The sequence below is a fragment of the Notothenia coriiceps genome, unplaced genomic scaffold (assembly GCF_000735185.1).
Source record: "Notothenia coriiceps isolate Sejong01 unplaced genomic scaffold, NC01 NC01_scaffold00022930, whole genome shotgun sequence".
Taxonomy (NCBI): domain Eukaryota; kingdom Metazoa; phylum Chordata; class Actinopteri; order Perciformes; family Nototheniidae; genus Notothenia; species Notothenia coriiceps.
This window is the reverse complement of record NW_011355631.1, coordinates 326,467-345,240: the sequence shown is the minus strand read 5'-3', so window position 1 is coordinate 345,240 and position 18,774 is coordinate 326,467. Positions and strand designations below refer to the sequence as shown.

Sequence of the window (18,774 nt, the reverse complement as noted above, 5' to 3'; positions counted from 1 at the left end):
GGGGGGGGGGGGGCTTGTTAAGAAACATTGACTCCACCAATCCTGTTTGTCTAAGCGCCGGAGAGAGGGAGCTGCAGTTTGGCTCTGTGAGTTTAGTTTCAGGTCACTGCTCAACACCATGCACACCTCGGTCCAAAACACACACCTGAACTCTGTCTTTGTCTCCCAATTACATATCAATTTCAAGACCAATTGAGCCACTCAGCAGAAACTAAAGTAATACGTCAATATATAAAACTGCAACCTCTGTTTCCTTCTTCGGAAGTCGGTTTTTTCTCCTCGTAACGAGGCAGCTTAACATGGCAACAGAAATGTCTCCTTCAAGACGACAAGGAGGAGCAATTTATAAATTCAAGACCGGTGATTTTCCCCAAGTGGTCTTGATATGATCAGAAGTGCTCCTTTAATCAGAACTACTCTTACCCGGTCTATCTTATCCCTCCTGCTTCTATGATTGTGCTTGCTAAAGATGTTCAAAGTGGTTTGCATTACTTTTTTGCTTTAAATGTATTACACAACACTTGAAATGAAGTGCATGACATCATTGTGCATGCAAACCTTACACAAATTAGTTTGATGAACACGTCAACGTTAATTTCCCACCATATTAAGGATTGCATTATTTACTGGGACGACAAATAGCACTGACTCGTCTAACAGCTGATTATTAGCTTTTAGCAATGATAATAGCCCACACTGTTGGGTACAAACAGAATAAAGTAATTCCATATTAGTTATGCTATAGGCTATTCATCTCCAAATCAAGAAGGTTAATTGTGTTATTTCAGCTGCCAACTACTTTTAGCAGCAATCTCAACTTGATAAATCCACCTATTAATAAAAAGTCAACAGACAACATGATTTCAGGGTTAAACAATATTGTGAGTGAATATAAAAAGCAGATCAAATAAAAGTGGGCTAAGAATAGCTGCTTTATGTTGTGGGAATGACGGAGTACTAATAGCTTCCAACAGCAAAGATACTTTCCCCAGGTCGCATTTAGCCTCAATTTAAAACTGGTTCACTGTCTTCCAGAAAGTAGGCTAAGCCCAAATACAGCAAGAGATAAAGTGGGAGAAATTGATTATTTATTTTCAAGGGGAAAGACAGAGTGGTGCTATTCAGAAACAAAAATGGGATTATTTTCTAGTGGCCTTCAGCAGTTTCTAATGAGGGGAAGCAGCCCCTACTAGCTTGCATTTTGTTTACATGTAGGTATTGAGAGCGTATTTTTATTTTAAGTTGAGCTCCTACTTTAAATATTAATTATGCATGGTGCTCAACACTTTATAGCACGTCCACTTGACTTCAAAGTAAAGCTCAGGTAATGGCCGACCCCTGCAGACAAAGCGCTTCATTTACTGCCAACTAAGCATCGCTGAAGTCCAAAAAAAACAGAGGTATAGATTTTAAAAAACATCAGTAGCAAGTTTATCAAAGATGTATAACAGGGTCAATGAGATTAAAGGTACTGTGACACTATGGGGGAGAGCAAAGGGCATTATGGTTAAACTCAAGATTCTAGTGGAGCATTGTGTTGAGATGAATTCTTTTGAGAACACCTTATTTCATTCTCTCAAATGAACCATTTCTCGGCGTGTAAACAGAGCCAGCACAGGCAGTAAATGATGAGATTTGTAGCGTTTGCTTTTGATATGAGTGATAATATTTAGAGAGAGGACCGCTGAACTAGGTGTGCCTGTCTGCGACTGGGAGGTGTTTGATGAGAGATTTGAGATTTAATTGCATTCTTCAGTTTGCATGCAGATAGAATATTGTCTATAAAGAAGCAAGGAGAGGTAAAAACTGAAAAAAGTTTTTTCTTTTACAGTCGAGAGGTAACTCAAGCAAAGATAAGCTCCTTGGACGGGCATTGTTTTCAGGGTTTTCTAGTTTAAATGTTCTACAGAAAATATGATTTTCAATAAAAAAAAATTGTTTTATAATTGCAGTGAAGAACAGGCTTATTGTTCATATATATATATTATTGCCAGAGCAGTAAGAGATTTATTTATAAAAACTACATGGATAACAACAATGGATGTGGTAGGACTGGGTAGTTATATTTACTCAGTTGAACTTACTGTTATTTTGGATATTTGTAACTATAATCAATATAAACATTACATATATGTTCTTCCCGTTTAATACATTTCATATACGATGTTAAATAATTTTTGACATGTGTCTTTGTCCCTTGAATTACAATTATTGAGCACTTTTGTTACATCAATATATTTCATTATTCTCTGGGATGGTGAGAAATATCATTTTGATCCCCCTGTCTGTGTAACACAAATAGAGGAATTGACAATAAAGTTAAAACTGAATGAAAAATAATTTGAGAATAGTTGGAGTGGACACTATAGAAGAACATTTATTCAAAATATATATTTCAAGTTGGTCTCATCTTAAGTAAGAATAAACGTTGGCATTGGCGTTTTGAGAACACCTTCAGACAATAGTGTTTGTTTGATTTCCTGATAACTGTTTCACAGCCTATCTGACAAATAAAACTTCTGATCCATTCAGACTTCCCATCTGTATGAATCGGCCCTGTCTTTTTTTACCTGTCTTGTTACTACGACACCAACATGTAATGACTGCTGTTGTGCAGCTCAGCATTCTCAGGATTCCACTTTTATCATATGATGAAATGTGACATATGCCTTAACCTCTACCTTTTGTGTAGAAACAGTTCTGTGTGCTGACAGTGCGTATTCACACTTAAACGCTGAATCTATTAGTCAAACACAGTGCAATTTAATGAACACCCAGCTGTGTCAAAAACAGCTATAATTAACAAATTATTCATTTCACACATTTTCATCTGCACCTGACACATTCTTTTTACATTTCTCAGACTAACAAAGGCCAACAAAGACTAACAAAGGCAAGTAGTACCGTAATCATATTATTTCCAACATGTTAGTGTCAAGCTGCATGTGCTGCCTCTATAAACTACTGTATGACTAGACCTATTCACATCCTGATTGGATCAGGAAATACTTCATGGTTTGTGACTGAAAAAATACGTCATAGGAAGAAGACAACATTTTTCCCTAATTCTTCATGGCAATATTACACTTGCTTCATCCATAGGAGGAAGAAGTAGAGGTCACGAGTAGAATTTAATTCCACAAAACAGGAAACCTGACAATGTTGAGTCGCCTTATTTAGGACGCCTTTGTTAGTTAGGACAAAGATTAATGTTGAGCTACAGGAGGAAGGCAAATAGATGTCATCACCTTCTGGGAAAGTTAAATCATTCTGAAGTAAATTGATCACAGTGATGCAAAGGTAGGTCATGGTTGATGAAATGCTAATTAGCAGCAATTATGACACTATGTTATGTGAATGTATTAACCGGCACAGTTCCAGAGGGGCCAAATCATCTGTGCTCTTTCCATTAGTACTTTATGAAGTATAAACAGTGTTTGTCAATGGGTATTTTGTAAATTAAAGTTGTTTCTTTCATTATCAAAGAGTTTGAATCCTTCCTCCTAAGGTGTGTACTTTCTTATGGCTACCTCCTGTAGAAAAATGGGTGACATTTGAGGACAAATGACTTCACAGGGCATGCATTGTAAAATGGTCTGGGGAAATGTAAATGGTAGATAATAATAAATGAGCTGGAACTGAAAATGACCTGCATTCTCCTTTGAAAAATGTTAGTGTTGGATGGCATTGTGCTGGTGTGGATTGGCGAGGGGTGTGATGGCTACTCAAACAGATCACAGGCAGCATGTCAAGCAGTCAATATTGACTCAGCTGTTGTTTGTTGGTGTGCGACATGGCTGGATAACTGAGTTACGGAGCATCATGCATCCTGCCATGCCATTGCTCTGTTCCTATCGGAGCCATAGAGGACACCTTACATTGTTACACAGCTGCAGCAAGTGTGAGTTGCAGGTTTAGTAAAGGGCTTAGTAAATTGGGTTAGCTCATGTTATGGGTCTGTATTTGTCAGGGCAGCCGGGCAGTCCTGCGCATATGCAGCACATTCTTCCAGCCAGAGCTCAGGAATCAAACAGAGAGAGAAGGAATCAGAGGGACAGTAAAGAGAGACAGAGCTGAGGAGGAGAATAGCCAGGAGCTGCGTGAGGAGGGTTGTGGTTTTACTTACATTTGCAGCCATCGTCCCACAAATAGCCAGGTAGACACTGCTGACACTTAGGCCCTGTAGTGCCCTCCTTACATATACAAAATCCTGTGCCATTACAGCGATCATTGACTGAGCCAAAGGGATTACAATTACACTCTGGAAAAACAAGACACACACAAACAAAGGCTGGAAACAGGGTGGCTTTGACTTCCTGCTACACGTCTAGGATTTTCACAGCGTGGACCACCGTCCTTAAGTTCAATAATAAGGTCATTATTACAACATAGAGTCTGATTATTACAGAATAAAATCTGACTCATACAGAATAAAATGCTACCATTTCAACTGTTATGAAGACGGAATGAGAAAAGAGTGAATGATGCTAGGTTCATGAAAACTTTCTATTCATTACAGCATATTTGTCATTTAATAAAAATAACGTTACTGTTACAGTATATAGCTATACAACGTGCAATGAGCCAAATATGCAAAGCATTATCAGTAGCTTTGATATAAGATGAACAAGGTGAGCTAATCTGCACATGCTTTTCCAAAATAGTATTCATTCATACAGGTACAGAGGAGATAGATATTAGGAGAAGATGAAAAGAGGAGACAGGAACATGTGATGAATAGTTACCAGGTGGATATTGGCAACACAGACAGACAAAGAGTGAATGTTCATGTTTCAGAGGAATGAGAGTAAAGCACATTGAAATGGGCATTGTTGTAATATGTTCTAACTATTCCTTATTAACAAATAAATGTAACATTGTCTAAGAATTTGGCATTATCTTCAAATGCCTATTTGTTGTTTACATAAGAGAATGGTAATCAGCCACAATTAGACACAAAAAACCCACCTCTCATGTCTCTGCTGCCCTACGCTCAACTGACATGGTGCTTTCAACAGCGACTATGCATTCAAAGTGACACCTTCTCTGACAGTCCTGGCCGTCACATGGCACCTTCTGTGGCCCGCTGGCTGCACGTGGCTGCACCCGAGTGACTTCCGAGGGTCAGGCGAGAGGAGAGAGGTGACGGCAAGTGACAAACAGGGGGGTCAGTGGGAGGGAGGCAGGGTGAGGTCAAGTTTGCAAAAAGTAACGCCTTGGTGACTCTTAACGCCTTGTGACGGGATTCAGCTGCTACTCTTGAGGCCATTTCATGTAGGCCTATATGACATATGCACTTGTGTGGCACCTCTGACTGGCGGTGTGGCTTCCTCGCGACATTTCTCTAAGAAGTCTTGTTACTTGTCAGACTCCCCCCTCAGGACTCACAAGTGCACCTGGCACTGGGTACCAAGAACTCACACTCTGCGCGCTATCTAAAGAATCCAATAGGGAACCAAAGTAGGCCTACTGCCTTAGGAACTATGTGAAATGTAATTTTCCACACATTTTTACATGTACAAAAAACCGATGATGCAGTGCGTGAATTCCTGTGTAAAGGTAATGGACAAAATAACAGAAACACCAGATGAAAATGGCCTTTTAATTCTAAAATCTTTAAGATGACAATGTCTTCACAGACAAGTCATCTTAAATTGAATAGTAGTAATCTGTAATTCTATATTTAAGGTGTTAGACAAGCATTAGGTTACAAGCTTATAGTATAATGACATGTCCCCATTTCATGAATGATCTACTTATACATTTGAGGGAATATTAGCATAACGATAGATAACAATAGGAAACAGCTAGCTATGCTAACATGCGGCTAGCTCCATGTTACTCGTATAGACATTAGACTGTCTGAGGTGTTTCCATTAGGTTGTGCATTAAGATTTATTCTTTTATATGTACCTGCAAATCTGATTATGCTAGCTATTAATGCTTTGCTATTTTTGGTCGCTAAGTACAGACAATGAGCTATTAAATAAATATGATATAATTCAAATAATAAATACAGCTAGCTAGCTAACCCTGGTACTGTAGCACTCACCAATCATTCTACAGTTATTAAAACCGTGTGTGTCTGACTAAAGCTGAATTATAAGTCCTGCAAATTGTGTGAGAGTAGAAGAAGCAATACAGGAATATGTGAAGACCACGGAAAAACATGGAGGCAGGAGGGTGTAGTCAGTGATGATGAAGCGGTGGGGGATGAAAGATGACACTTTCTCTGGTAACAGGTGAGGCGAGAACAGTTTGTGTGAAAGCAGGGTGGCGATGAAAGGGGCCGGTGGGCGACTAACCTATGCACACATTTTCATCGTCCAGTTCTGCTGAGGTATTGCGGTAGTAGCCCAGCTTGCACAGCTGGCAGTGCTGGCCCCTAGTGTTGTGCTTACAGCTCACGCAAATGACGGTGTTTAGCAGCTCGATGTAGCTGCATCGGTTGGAGTGGCCGAAGCATTCACAGTCTTGCAAAGAGAGTGTGAGGGGAAGAGAAGGGAGAAAGAGAGAAAAAGGAAGAGAGAGACGCGGTAGGGAGTGTTGGCATTGTTGATCTTGCTGCGAGTGCTACGGCGGCTGTGTTAGCACGAATTTAGGCACCATGGCATGCAAGGTTAAAAATGGAGACTTGGGCGTGAGGAAAGAGATGTTGGGAAAATGATGAAAGGGATGGTAACTAATGATTAGTCTGACATGGACACAGCCAGAGTAAGAAGACATCACACAAAATAAGCACGGCGTTAGTTGGACTCCAAGAGGTCACATCACTTCAAGCACACCACGACACAAGGCAAGAGAGGCTGCAAAATGATGACACACAGACACGGTCACATTGGAAACAACAACGGAAGCGTAAGGCAGGTCAGAACATGAATGAAATGGATCTTTCAACTCAGGGAATGGTATTGGGGAGTTTTAGAATAATTCTCTAATTGATCTCTTGACTGTCATGGACAATATGGTTTGAGGTAACAGGATGAAACGTTCAAAGATACTTCATTTCACACCCCTCTGTAATGAAATGAATGACGTTGATTTTTTAAAAACTCTTAATTTATCCCCCATTTTTTTTTTTTAAACGGTTAGATAGTTGTATTTAAAGGCTTATTACAACCGAAAGCAGTCAATAAGGAAAGTGAGCATATGCTGAGTTGCACTGGCAGAGAGTGTCTGCTATGCAGGGTTATGTCATGCTGAATTAGATGTATGGAGTTGTCGCTGGACTGTAAAACCTCATGCTGCATTCTATGATAGTTCCTGGCAGCCCACCCTGAGGGGTGCAGCAGCCCCAGCTCGCCACTCTCCGATTAAACATCATTCTCCCACACTGAGTGACCACTGACACCACGTGTCACAGCAGAGACAGATGTGACCTTAAGCCTCACTGGCAGACAGAATGCCTGCGGATCCAGAACAGGGTGGTGGCGGATGGGGCTTTCGTCCAAAGGATTGTGGTTATTAAGGATCTGTATTGAGGTCAGGTCTCTCTGTCCGGATGCTAACAACCTGAATAGGCTTGAAAATGAAGTCTAGCCCACTCTACATTTCACCTAAAGCAGAAACTCTTGTCCAATTGTGAGCTTAAATCTTCTACATTAGACGCCTCACTCTCGCAGACATACTCTCAGAAGACAAATAATCTCTCCTTTCCAGAAATAGGCTAAGGTCATAAATCATGCACGAATGAGGAATAAAAAGTCTTGATTCTTGGAAACACATTCACCAAAAATAGTTCTAGTCTCCAGCACCCACTTTGTTTGAACTGAAAGAGATATTATTCCAAGGGACTTTTATAGTGCTTAGAAACGATTCCATAGATGAATGAACCCTCAATGGGCCCTGAGCAGGGAAGACCATCGGTCCAGAACTGAGCTCCAGATATGGATACACAGGCTTCTAGCATTGGGTTAGTGCTACAGGGGTTAGGGGGCTTACAGTAAAACAGAAACATCAGTTAAACAGTGAGGGGCTCAGGGGGTCATCTGAGGGGCAACGTATGAATTCCAGCTCCTACCTCGCTTGCTGTTTGCAACGTGGACAGAAGGGGCAGTGGATAATGCAACCTGAGGAGCTACTAGACAAATTAAAAGAAGAAACAAAAAAAATCATGATATTGCATCAAACAAAACATGTAATGTCAGAGAATTACTGAGCATAATGCTTAATAAAACTGTAACTGTAAAAAGATAAATAAACAGGCGCAATAATGATGAATGATGGCATTGGGAAATAAGGAGTGACATTGCCAAGTGAAGTTGGCTGCATGTAGCAGCATCTGTTACAAATGCTTTAGATGCAGAAGAATTCAAAAATTATGGTCCCTCTTTTATGCTTCATTTCATTAACAAGTGCTTTGTATAATTCAGAAGCCTCTATGTGTGTTTCCCCGTACAGAAACGGTCCACTGACAAACTACTCTCCACCTCGATGGAGGCCATCCAAGAATTTTCGCCCTATAAATTTGTGCACAGGAGCGTAGGCAAGGAAACTGGCTAGCAGTGAACACATCAATCCCTCAAAATTCTTTACGGTCATAAAACAAACAGTGGGAAAATAATGAATACGCCCAGCCTCTGCTATTGTATTAGGTGACATAAGCCCCTAACATACAGTGAGTGTGCTTGGCTGCAGTCATGGAAACACAGTGCTCAGTGGTCGTGTGCTTGTTGTTTGCGAGGTGACTGCACATCACATCTGCACGATGGATTAGGCTGAGATGAGCCTAACATCAATCTGTATAAAAAACACAGCGGAACCTCTCCTGCTTTTCCCCCCCTGTTACGCTAAGATGGGAATCTCTGGAAGCTCTGCACCTAATTAAAATCGAGGGTGTATGTATAAACATACAGTGCACACATTGAGAGGATAATGTACGGCCCTGCAGCATGTCGAGTGCTCCACTGAAGGAGCCTGAACCTTAATCCGGAGAAAGAATAGCAAGCGGAGGATGTTCTTTTTAGTTTGTCATAAAAATAGCTAAGATTGGAAAAGGGAAAGATACTCGTGCTCATATACAAATACTAATAGCTACAAAAGAGTGCTTTTAGCAAAAACCCAGATATAAATGAATCTGTGAAAAAAAAAATTGTTGTTGCGTATTCTTAAATGCCTACCTTCTTTTCGGTTAGCGACACCTAGGGATGACACATTCGGCCGAACTGCGTGCAATTGAGAGAAACCAGGAGTTATTCATGTGCACTTATGTGATGCAATTTACATATAGTCTAAAGGGGGGTGGGGGACTAGGTGGTGGTGGTGTACACACAGAACTGGAGACATGGACATGTCTTGCATGACTTGAATCTGTAAATCAGGAAACAGCAAAAACAGTTGGGCAGGGCTGACATGGACGAGCAAAGGGAATGCATCCAAAGACCCATTGAGGACATTGGAGAGACGTTGTATGTAATTTGTGTGACTTCCATTGGCTTGCTGTCTGTTTGTGTGTTTATGGCAAATGGCAATGATGAGTAAAAAACTGAAGAAAAAAATCTTTCATTTTGTATTTAAGTCATGATTTATGCAAGCGAATCTAAACTATGTATAGCAAATCAAGAAGTTAGGGGGCATTTTGTTTAATTCATCACATCGACTATATAATCAATATCTAATTACAGTGTATTTCTGGTGGAGGAATAACAATGAATAAATAATGGCAGGTGTTTGGGACTTGGAATGAGGGACTGCTGTGGGTAGCATAACCGAATAATTACATACACGTCCGTATTTCCGTGTCAGGGAAATACATTGGTTGGAAATGGAGAGGACTCAAGCAAAGGGAGGAATACGGATACGTTTCCTGATTGTGCCCCTTATCTCTTCACTTGATCTTTCTGTCCTTTTGCTATTGACTCATGAATCATGCAATCTTGGGTAATTAACATCCAGTGGCGTCTTGGCATGGAGCCTATTGGCCTAACTAAGGGTGAATCTGATACGAGACTTCTGTTCAGGCCGGATCATTAAAAAAATGACTTTCTCCCATGGAATTATTGATTCAAAGATTTTTTTATTCCACTGCATTGGAATTAAATAACATATTAGGTTTGAGCTTGGCATGTCTGCACACTGTGACAATCACTTTTACAACATAAATCATTGATTTTTAAAACTGCACGAACGAAAGACTATCATGCAGTTCCTCCAGTTTCATCCTTTTATTCTATTTGTTTTATCTCCCTCAAAAACGTTTTACAATGGATCCTGCTGGGGTATTGTGGAATTAGTGATGACTGCCACACCTCCAGTGGGTTGAAGACACTTGAGACACTCGATGAGAGGCTCTTTGAAAGTGACAGATTTACAAAATAAAGTGCTGAAGAAAAAGGGCCCACCACGTCTCCACTCAAACTCAGGTCTTATATCTTGTAAATTGTCATGTCCCTTAATTTTTTGTTCTGAATTTAGTTCCTCTATTCCTGGTGAAGCGGTTTCCTAATGAATAAAAATGACTTGTTAAAAAAACACACATGAGCAAACTGCGTTGTCTGGATCTATAACCTCTAATTGGTACAGTAAGTTCATTTTTAATTATTCTGTGTTGGCAATTGATTGGATGTTATACACATCTGGGTTCCATTCATTATTTCGTTATGGGGAATATTCAGGTTAGGCAAGCTAAATGACTGGTGACGGATTTTAATCAATGCCATACCCATAATGAAATGCAATCTTGCGTCGACAGGATTGTTTTTTAAAATATTAATTTCACTTTAATGGTCCGCATTAGGAAATTCTGCCTGACTTAATAAACTTGAAATAGAATTGAGAAAAGTCAATAAGGGATTCAATTGGCTTCAAACTAAAGCATGAACAACGCTGTGCTTTCTCTTTTTCTCCACAATGGTTTAGCTTTCAGTCAATTTAACAACCTCATGGACCTCCTATTCTTTTTAAGTCCACTTTATTCTTCCTTTATTAAGAACGCAGAACTAAAATTGGTTTGTGTTGCATCTAAAACAGCCTCATCCTCTTCAGTGTGTTCAGTTTTCTTGTTCGTTGGGAGGCTGTAGTGACAAGACAGCCTTTCGTGTGAAGAACTCTAAATCCCTGAGGGGCAATCTGGATGAGAAGTGAAGACGTTTGTTTGTGTATTTTCTACATCAACCCCCTTCCCAAAAAACAAACACACACACACACACACACACACACACACACAACCATACACTTATCAGCATGCACACTCTCCCTGTAAAGGATTTGAGGACAGCCTATTTAGATGGGATAGAGAGGACTGACGTGATTATGTAAGCATGTATATACGAGGAGCATGCACACACATGCTAAACTCTCGTCAGGCAGTGCATTAGTTGGACACATTATTTCTAATGTGATGAGGTAGGAAGGCAAGCAGGGGGAGGTTTAGAGAGGGTAGTTTGGTGCTCTTGGTCACATGTCCATTTCTGACTCATGACACAGCATCAGGCTTTACAACCAGTGGTCACTTCCAATCTAAAGCCTGATTAAAAACCACCTGGGAACACTCTGTTTCTGCCTGAGTCTGACACAGCAAGGTTTGGGAAAATTGCCCAGTGATCATCTTAGCCGTTAAACGATGAAAACAAGCGTGTCCTTATCGTGTCCTGGCTTGGCTTGGTTACACGAGGGAATGAACTAGATATTGGGTCAAAGTAGAAACTCGCATTATAAAACAAGGAAAAAAAGAATGAATGTTTACTCAGAATGTCAAGCTATGGCTCTCATCTGGATGGGAAGTGGAGGGATAAGGCATTGCTGTTAATAGAGTATCGGTAATGTGCCCAAAAGGATTTTGACTTTATATTATTTCAACTTTTTTGCATATATATCAAAATATACTTTAAAACCAGTTGACTTTTCATACGAATAAAGGTAAATTGGTTTTCTTTCGATAAGATAATTGTCCTTTTACCTCATTCCAGTGTATTCTAAAGTACAATTTAGCCAGAGCCGACAATATTGCAGCTACAGTATACTGTAGATGACTTGTCTTAATAACCATTTGACCGGCAAGTTGATCATTGGGGCCAGTTTATTAAAAACAAGCATGTCTCTTTAACCCGAGCCAGACTATGAAGGTCCAGGATCAGACATGGAGGGGGCAATTTACTAATCAATGCGCTAGAAACAGAGAAGATTCACTAAGAACAGGGCAATGAGAAAAAAGATAAAGAGAATTGAGCCAGGCTGTGAATGCACTTTGACTTGTTCAATAAAGTCCCATGGTTCCTGTATCACACAGCCTTCCAGGCAGCGGTAACATGAGACATGGCACCTCTCTTCTTCCTTCCCCTCCTTAGGGGCTACTGGTTGACGAAGATAATACCAGCCCAGGCGCTTGCGGCTTATATTAAAATGACCTCCTGTGACATTATACTGCCAGAGACGTCTTGGCACTTTAATAAAGTCTAGATGCCATTTATTTATAATGCATGGGAGAGAAGAAGAGAAAAAAACTGCCATTCTGCATGCAGAGCCAGGCAAGAGTAATCTGGTTGAGTTGAGTCTGGATAAGGTAAATTAATATGCCTACATCATGAGAACATAGCCCCTAGCTATTGCTTATCTGTCTTCCCAAAAAACAAGGTTTGTCAACAGTTGTTGAGCAAACCTTTGTAGGAAGATTGGAATCAGAAATGAACATTTGGCACCAAGTTTAGGGATGTATGGTGAAGGGTGGCACAGTAAGCAAAGCAAAGCATCAAGCATTCATATAGTTATTTTGTAAGTTGTACTTACTAACTGGACCAATGTTATTAGGGATACCTGAAAGAGAGAAAGAGAAACAAACACAAGTTAATTGAGATCTAATTGTCTTTAAAGGCAATAACTTTAACGTTCGTCCTAGTAGTATATTGTATTGTTAGTCTTGCCATCCTCCCTCTCTGTTTATCAAGTTCATACCCCAACGCCCGATTCATTACATGAAATCTTGATGAGCAGTATAACATGAAACTGAAGACTTAATATACAATAGTATCAGGCCAGGGGTAGAAAGTGGCCCTTCCCTCACTTTTTACTCTTTCATTGCTTTACATTACATGTTATTAGCAGGTGCTGTTATCCAAAGCAACATACACTTCAATTCCGCAGGAGCATATAGGGTTAAGCATTTTGCCTGATGACATTAATGGGATTGAATCACTGACCCTTCGATTGATAGATCGGACACTGAGCCACAGTAGCTCTGTTTGGGACATCATCCATCCATCTTTGAACTCTTGCCTTCGTTTTGATCTCAACTACACACCTGTCAAGGTTTGTTCCGGCCAATAGGGACAGAGTGTGAACGGTTTGAGGGTTGTTAATATCTCTTTAGTTTCTTCTGGTTCCCTTCATTATTTCTGCTTTGATTTCCCTGTTGTTGCCTTGAAAGGTCATTGCTGCACTCTTGTACCGCAAAAGATACACACCGGAAAATATTTCAAAATCACTGAAAAAAACTGTTTCAGCACAACCCACAAGCTCACAGACAGACTTTGATATTTTATATATTTTGAAGTTAAAAAGTTGACCCTTTCTCAGCACACTGTCTTTAAAACATGAGCCGCCAAAGACACATGAGACGGAATCTGATGCACACAGAAACGCAACATGTCAAATTATATCATATTTGGGAAATTCTGCGTCTGATTCCTGCCGTAGGAGAGCATGTCTTATCCTGCTGCCTGCCTGTCCATCCCTCCATCAAGCAATCCCTTGTGCCAGACTGTCACTGAGCAGATAATAAAGTCTGTCTCATCCCCATGGTGACCAGATCTCTCCCACACCAGGACGTTGGCTGGCCGTAGATCTGAGTTTAATTGAGATGTCTAGAAGGCAAAAATAGTCCTTGTACGAAGCTAATGATCTAGACCGACATCTTGGTTTTGTCCCTTTTTTCTCTGCGTCTATAAGCTTGAAGGTAACTACTTTATATTTCTTGGTTGCCATTTGTTTTGGGAGGAATTTGCTTTCAGGAGATCAATGCCAGCTCCACTTTTTCTAATCATCTGTTTGGACTTGCCCTCCCTGCCCTCAATAAGGCAGCATGCCCACAAAAACAAACAACCCCCTCACCATGAAAAGAGGAAGCATGCTGGGCAAGAGGAGAAATGCGCCCTCGTCGACTAAAGAGGAAGAAACTAAATAAATAGGCTTTTTTTCCCTCTCTACCTCACTTCTCTCCAATTACTCGCTTACCACCACATCTTCTGCTGAGGAAGCCGGGGAGGTATCTGTGCGGGATGTTTGGGGGGGGCCTAATGTAGCCGTCACAAAATATCTCCAAGTACTCAGAGGGAAGGAGAGTATTTCCTGCGTAGGTGCATGTTTTTGTGTTTGTGGACTTTGATCAAACTCCTGTCATTCAATCACTCTTCCTCTGATCTCTGCCTGCAAGCTGTATTTAGGGAGCCAAATCTGTGGCCTGTCTGAAAGCTGTGAAGTGCAGGAGGCCTCTGCTGACATATGGAGAAGGAGCGAATCAGTGGTCAAACCTCAAGGGGCTGGGCAGATGCTAACCAGGAAGGACAAGGGCAAGGACAATTGCCTAACTCACAAAGCACCGTTTAATTTGTCTGGTATGAGCAGGTATAGTCTCAGTCTTGATATAAAGTACGTCAATCAAGTTCATATTCAAAACCCATTTTACAGGGTCATAGCAATGCTAACGTAACTAGGCTACTGCAATCTCTACGTATGCATATGCCAAGCCAATTATACATCATCAAGTTTCTCACAAAGTCCAACATGTGAGACTGCAAGTTTTCCAGCTCTTTAAGTGAACTATGAAAAGCGAGAAAAACACGGTAACACATTGCTAAAGGAGTCTGATTAAGCTGACTCAGTGCAATAATACACAGGCGCTACCTGCATCGAGTCTGGCAGGGGACCCATTACATTAACCTGAGAGGGATGTAAATATAAAACCAGGGAGCAGCAGAGAGGTGACTTCCATTAGTGTGTGTCACCAAACTGTAAGTTCACAGTTTGAGCACAGAGAACATTCTTCAGATACACAGACACATATTCACACACATTCATCTGCATTGTAAACGTGTTTGCCTTTCCTAAATAAGTGTTGAGCCTACACAGTCAAATCCGGAGTGTTCATTTAACACCAAATGTTCACTGGCAGTGTTAAAATTGACTCTTTAAGTGTTAAATTAAGACTTAAAGGGAGGGGTTCAAGTGTTAAATGATCACTTACGTGTTAAATAAACACTTAAAGAGTTAATTTGAACACTGAGAGCTAGTGAACATATGGTCCTTATTTCAGTGTTGAATTAACACTCCGGATTTTACTGTGTATCACTCCATTGTCAGAAAAGTGATCCGATCCAGACAAAATGACTACTAAATCAGGACCCTTTGTAATTTGGTCTCGTTCAGGGCCAAATAACCTTTTCTTCCAGGTCATGGTTTGGAACACCAGTGGACTGTCAGAGCAATTATTCGCCGCTTTATGAACAACCTGTGGGGTTCGAGCAGATGTCCAGGATCCCATGTCGGGTCATTCGATTAATTTTCAATCACCGTCATTTCCAATCCCCTTCACCTGCCCGGGCCTGGCCATTACGTGGCATGGCTGCAATCTAATTTGGTCCTATCGCACAGGAAGAGCATTAGGAGCTGCTTATGTTGACGGTGTCCTCCATTGATTTTTAGGAGTTATGCAGGGATCATGGTTGCGATCCGCTGGGTGGTGAACGCGACGGGGTGTGTGATTCACTGAACATGATCTGTTCGCATGTGGGCTCGGCAACAGAATACACACACACACGAACAAATGTGGGCATTAAAATACAGAAGAGAGCCTTTGCCATGTGGGCCATCAACTGATTTACAATAAGTCTCACATGAGAGAGCCATGGTTACAATGTGTGTTGGAGGTTCATCCTTCACTGGTGCAGTTCCAGCTATGTTGTCATCCATCCAAGATCACCACTGTAACCGTGCTAATGGATCGTCAGAAACCAATAATAAAATGTACTCTCATGGGTCTATGGGCTCTAAATCTTAGGCATACATCCTATTTCCTCGCTGAACAAGCTAATCTGTCATTTATTCACCCACATGTACAGTAGTTGTTGGCGTGGCAGTGTTTGTGTGTGTGTCATTACATTGTTTCTGTCAGTATCCATTCTGCTTTGACCTTCGATGTGTCTCACCTGTTTGTCTTGGTGCCACCTACTCTGAAAAGGGGCTTAACTGCTACATTTCCCCCGCAGGCAAAGTTGGTAATTACTTTCCCTGGCTGCCATCATTTTATAGCAATCCATCATCAGGTGGAGCTCTTTGGCTATACAGAGCCTAGTGGTGGTGACAGCCATTGCTAACTGGTTAGCAGCGGAAAGGCTGCCAAAACAAAAGCAAACGGCGAGCAACTTGATTGAATTCCTTAGGAGCCAAATTACGGCCAGCCTCACAGGACTCAGGAGTGCCCGGCTAAACGCGCTCTCTTTCAGTGTGTAGATCTGAATTGAAGGTGGCAAGTCTTAAAGAGCCAAGGAGCCAAGTTGGAAGAAACAGTTTAAGATTTCAGGGAAGGAATGAGGTGTACGTAGGTGGTGGTGGTAGCTACGGGGGAAGTATACAAAAAATGGAGTTGGAAGAAACAAATATTTGAAAGAAAGATTACCGTCACAGCTGCACAGAGCCGCGATGTGGAAAAGACAGAGTAAACAAGCTTGGTCTCTGGGGTGGTTGGGGGTGTTGTGGGAGAGAGAGAGAAAGAGAATGTGAGCATGAAACAAAACCCAGAGATGGAGCAAGAATATGCGCAGGCAGAAGAAGGAGATGATGGTGGGGAAGAAGGGCAGAAGAGCAACAGAATGAGGGGATGCAAAACAACGGGCAATGAGGGAGAAAAAAAAGCAAACGGGATAAAAAGGAAATTCAAATAGCTGTGGAAAAAGGAAAGAGGCATAAATGAGTGGGTGATGTTGCACGAGAGGGGGAGAAGATGGGAGTGAAGCTATGTGAGCCCAGAAAATGTGTTTATGTGTGAAGATCTGTAAACACGTGGCATTAAATGAATGTAAGTAAAATACTGTTTTTAGAGCAGTCTGTCCTTTTTACATCTAAGCAACGGAAATGATCAATTTAAAAATGATTACCTTATGTTTTTATCAACCACTGCTTTTGAATTGAATTTATAAATGGAACAAGTGTATTGGCACATACTGGCATGTGTAATGTGATTACACGAGTGCTTTATTAGCGCTTCATTAGTAAAGTAATGTGATTACACCAATGCATTAGTAAGTAATGCTAACCAGGGCTCAATAATCCATTTACGCCTGTAATAAACATTTAAACAACTCATTTTTGGAGTTGGTTTACTATGTAAACCACATAATTTATGCTCAACAATCACGTCTCAGAGGCTCCTATACAGTAAACATTGTGTGTCTTCATTCACAAAATAATGAGATTTATTCTTCAATGCGATGTAGAACATTGTTAGTTCCTTTGGGATTTGGATTTATCATTGAAATATGTATAGAAACCTACTTTCTTTACACAAGAGGAAGGTTTAATCAGGTCTATATTTGTGTATGTGTGTTTGGTCACATTTCTATGATCAGCATCTCCCAGGAGGACTGGCAAAATAACAATGTAGCATCTGATGTCCCTGCATTAAGAACACTAGTTAGAGAACAACAGCATTAAAATTGAATTTGTTGTTTTAATAATAACTGTCCTTGTCCAGATATGACAAGCCTTCTTTTCATTTTCACCTGGGACCGAGAAGTGCCCGGTTTTATTCAGATGGTGAAAGTCTCATGTGGATTTTTCTCTTCAGGCAGTGGATTAATCATTACAGTGAAACCCACAGCGTGTCCATGCTTTTAAATGCTTTGATCAAAGGAGATCCTCAAACTGTGAGGCTGGCTTCTACTAAATCTGAACAAGTGTCTCCTAATCCTGTCCTGACAAGGAGATCTATACGTTTTATCAAGCAGCAGACAGAAAAAAAGGCTTCATCTCTTCAAACTTTCTGAAGTTATGACTTTCTGAATAGAGTTATTACACAAAAACAGTACATTTTTGTGTGAGTATCAGAGCATGGTAATCATTGTTTCCATTTGTGAATAAAAACACTTATACTAAGTGAGGTCAAAATGCAATGGTAATATACATATACATACATATTTTAATATATGGCAAATTAAAGTTGTTATTAGTCTGTTAAAAATATAATACCTTAAAGATTATTCTAACATTTAGGAAAATAGATTTATCCGGCTACAGCCAGCAGATAATTAGCTTGGTTCTGCAAAGAGACTTCAGAGGTGACTTCTTGGAGTCTGGACTCTGTATGCTAAACTTAGTAAAGACATGAATCCAGCGCATATTCCCCAAAAGATAACACAACGTGTGCCTTTTAGACAAGCAATACATAAGTTGTTAATTAGCAAGCTTTAGGGGTGCTAGCAGGCAGATTTATTTCAAACCTTCGGATTGATCTAGGCTAGCTGTTACCCCATTGTTAAAGATAACCTAGTTGTACCTTTATTTAAAGTGTACATTCAGTTTATTAGGAAAGAAAAACAAAGATATAGATTTCATTGAAGTAAGTCAAGCTTGAGTTATACTTTGTGTTGAAGCTACATTAGACAGTTGCTACTGACATCCAGCAGCTAACATGCTAAGCTAATATGTTTTATGTTACTACACATAATATTCAGACACAAACATGTCCTCCAGTTGAAAGTGCATTTGAAGATTTTCACGTACAAACAAAATTAGGGTATATTTTTTACTTTTCTAAATCAACTTTTCAAAGACCACCAGTCACTGCCC

General features: G+C 40.5%; 1 protein-coding gene across 4 annotated transcripts in view; it reads right to left on the bottom strand.

The window, feature by feature from the left end:
- The window catches only part of ntng1a (netrin g1a), a 90,806-nt gene that overhangs the window by 1,660 nt on the left and 70,372 nt on the right, over positions 1-18,774 (bottom strand). For 2 of the 4 annotated variants that reach the window (XM_010781257.1, XM_010781258.1), the window contains exons 5-7: positions 12,724-12,750; positions 9,120-9,164; positions 4,127-4,261 (exon numbers count right to left, since the gene is read on the bottom strand). In XM_010781257.1, coding sequence (XP_010779559.1) covers positions 4,127-4,261; positions 9,120-9,164; positions 12,724-12,750 — 207 coding nt within the window. The remainder of the gene's footprint in view (positions 1-4,126; positions 4,262-9,119; positions 9,165-12,723; positions 12,751-18,774) is intronic. The other 2 variants (XM_010781260.1, XM_010781259.1) reach the window with 2 other exon arrangements.